General features: G+C 40.8%; 1 protein-coding gene across 1 annotated transcript in view; it reads left to right on the forward strand.

The window, feature by feature from the left end:
- The window catches only part of SUPV3L1 (Suv3 like RNA helicase), a 33,341-nt gene that overhangs the window by 20,249 nt on the left and 11,638 nt on the right, over window positions 1-1,454 (forward strand). The window contains exon 13 of the mRNA XM_006761000.2: window positions 332-412. Within this exon, the coding sequence (XP_006761063.1) occupies window positions 332-412 (81 nt within the window). The remainder of the gene's footprint in view (window positions 1-331; window positions 413-1,454) is intronic.

A 1,454-nucleotide genomic window follows, 5' to 3' on the forward strand; every position in this document is an offset into this window, starting at 1 on the left:
TGGATGTAGGGGCAGAACTGCCAGGGGCCAGAATTTTCGGGGGCCCAGGATCTCTGGTATAAAAATGAGAGGCGGCCCAGCCAGTATGGCTCAGTGGTTGAGCACCGACTGACCTAGGAACCATGAGGTTCCAGGTTCCATTCCGGTCAAGGGCACATGCCCGGGGTTGCAGGCTCGAATCCCGGTAGGGGGCGTGCAGGAGGCAGCCAATCAATGATTCTCTCTCATCATTGATGTTTCTATCTCTCTCTCCCTCTCCCTTCCTCTCTGAAATCAATAAATATATATTTTTTAAAAATAAGCTTATGATTGTTTTTTTCTTTTACTAAAGGCAGCTGGTCTTCATCCAACTGCTGAACAGATTGAAATGTTTGCCTACCATCTGCCTGATACAACACTGTCCAATCTCATTGTAAGTAGGAAATCACTTTAAATCCCTTTCCAAAAGTATTGATATGTTGGCTACTGTAAACAATACTGCAGTGAATATGTTTGCACATGTATGCACATGTCTTTTTTGATTTAGTGTTTTAGGTTTCTTCAGATAAATGCAGTACCCTAAAGTGGCATTGCTCGGTCTTTTGTGTCTCTTGTTATAACCTTTGTTTTAAAGTCTATTTTGTCTGGTATAAGTATTGCTTCCTCAGCTTTTTGTTTGTTTCCATTTTTGTGAAATGCCTTTTCCCATCTCTTTGCTTTGAGTATATGTGTCTTTCTCTCTGAAGTGAGTCTCTTGTAGGCACCATATGTGAGGGTCTTTTGTTATCCATTCAGCTACCATGCATCTTTTGATTAGAGCATTTAATCCATTTGTATTTATGTTTTTGATATTTTCTTTTTTTCCCTCTTTTTCTTCTCCCTCTTCTTTCTTTTTCTTTCTTCTTCTTCTTGACTCTAACATTTCTTGTACTACTGGTCTAGTGATGATGAACTCCTTTAGCTTTTTCTTGTCTGGGAAGCTCTTTATCTGTCCTTTGATTCTATGTGTCCATCGAGAGATGAGTGGATGAGGAAGTGGTGCATGTGCACAAGGAAATATAACACTGCATATGGAATGAAATCTTGCCATCTGCAACAACATGGATGGGCCTAGAGCAGTACAAATTGGCCCTAACCGGTTTGGCTCAGTGGATAGAGCGTCAGCCTGAGGAATGAAGGGTCCCAGGTTCGATTCTGGTCAAGGGCATGTATCTTGGTTGCGGGTGCATCCCCAGTAGGGGGTGCACAGGAGGCAGCTGATCGATGTTTCTCTCTCATCAGTGTTTCTAACTCTCTATCCCTCTCCCTTCCTCTCTGTAAAAAATCAATAAAATATTTTTTAAGTGTATAAAAATGTCTTTGGTGGAGGAGAAACACACTAAAGTATTCATACTTGATGGGGCAACAACATTTAATTTCAAATGGATTTTTAAAGAGCAAAAGAGTTTTTGTACTGTGCTTACAGAATTTTTGTG

Source organism: Myotis davidii, unplaced genomic scaffold (genome assembly GCF_000327345.1).
Source record: "Myotis davidii unplaced genomic scaffold, ASM32734v1 scaffold134, whole genome shotgun sequence".
Classification (NCBI taxonomy): Eukaryota; Metazoa; Chordata; class Mammalia; order Chiroptera; family Vespertilionidae; genus Myotis; species Myotis davidii.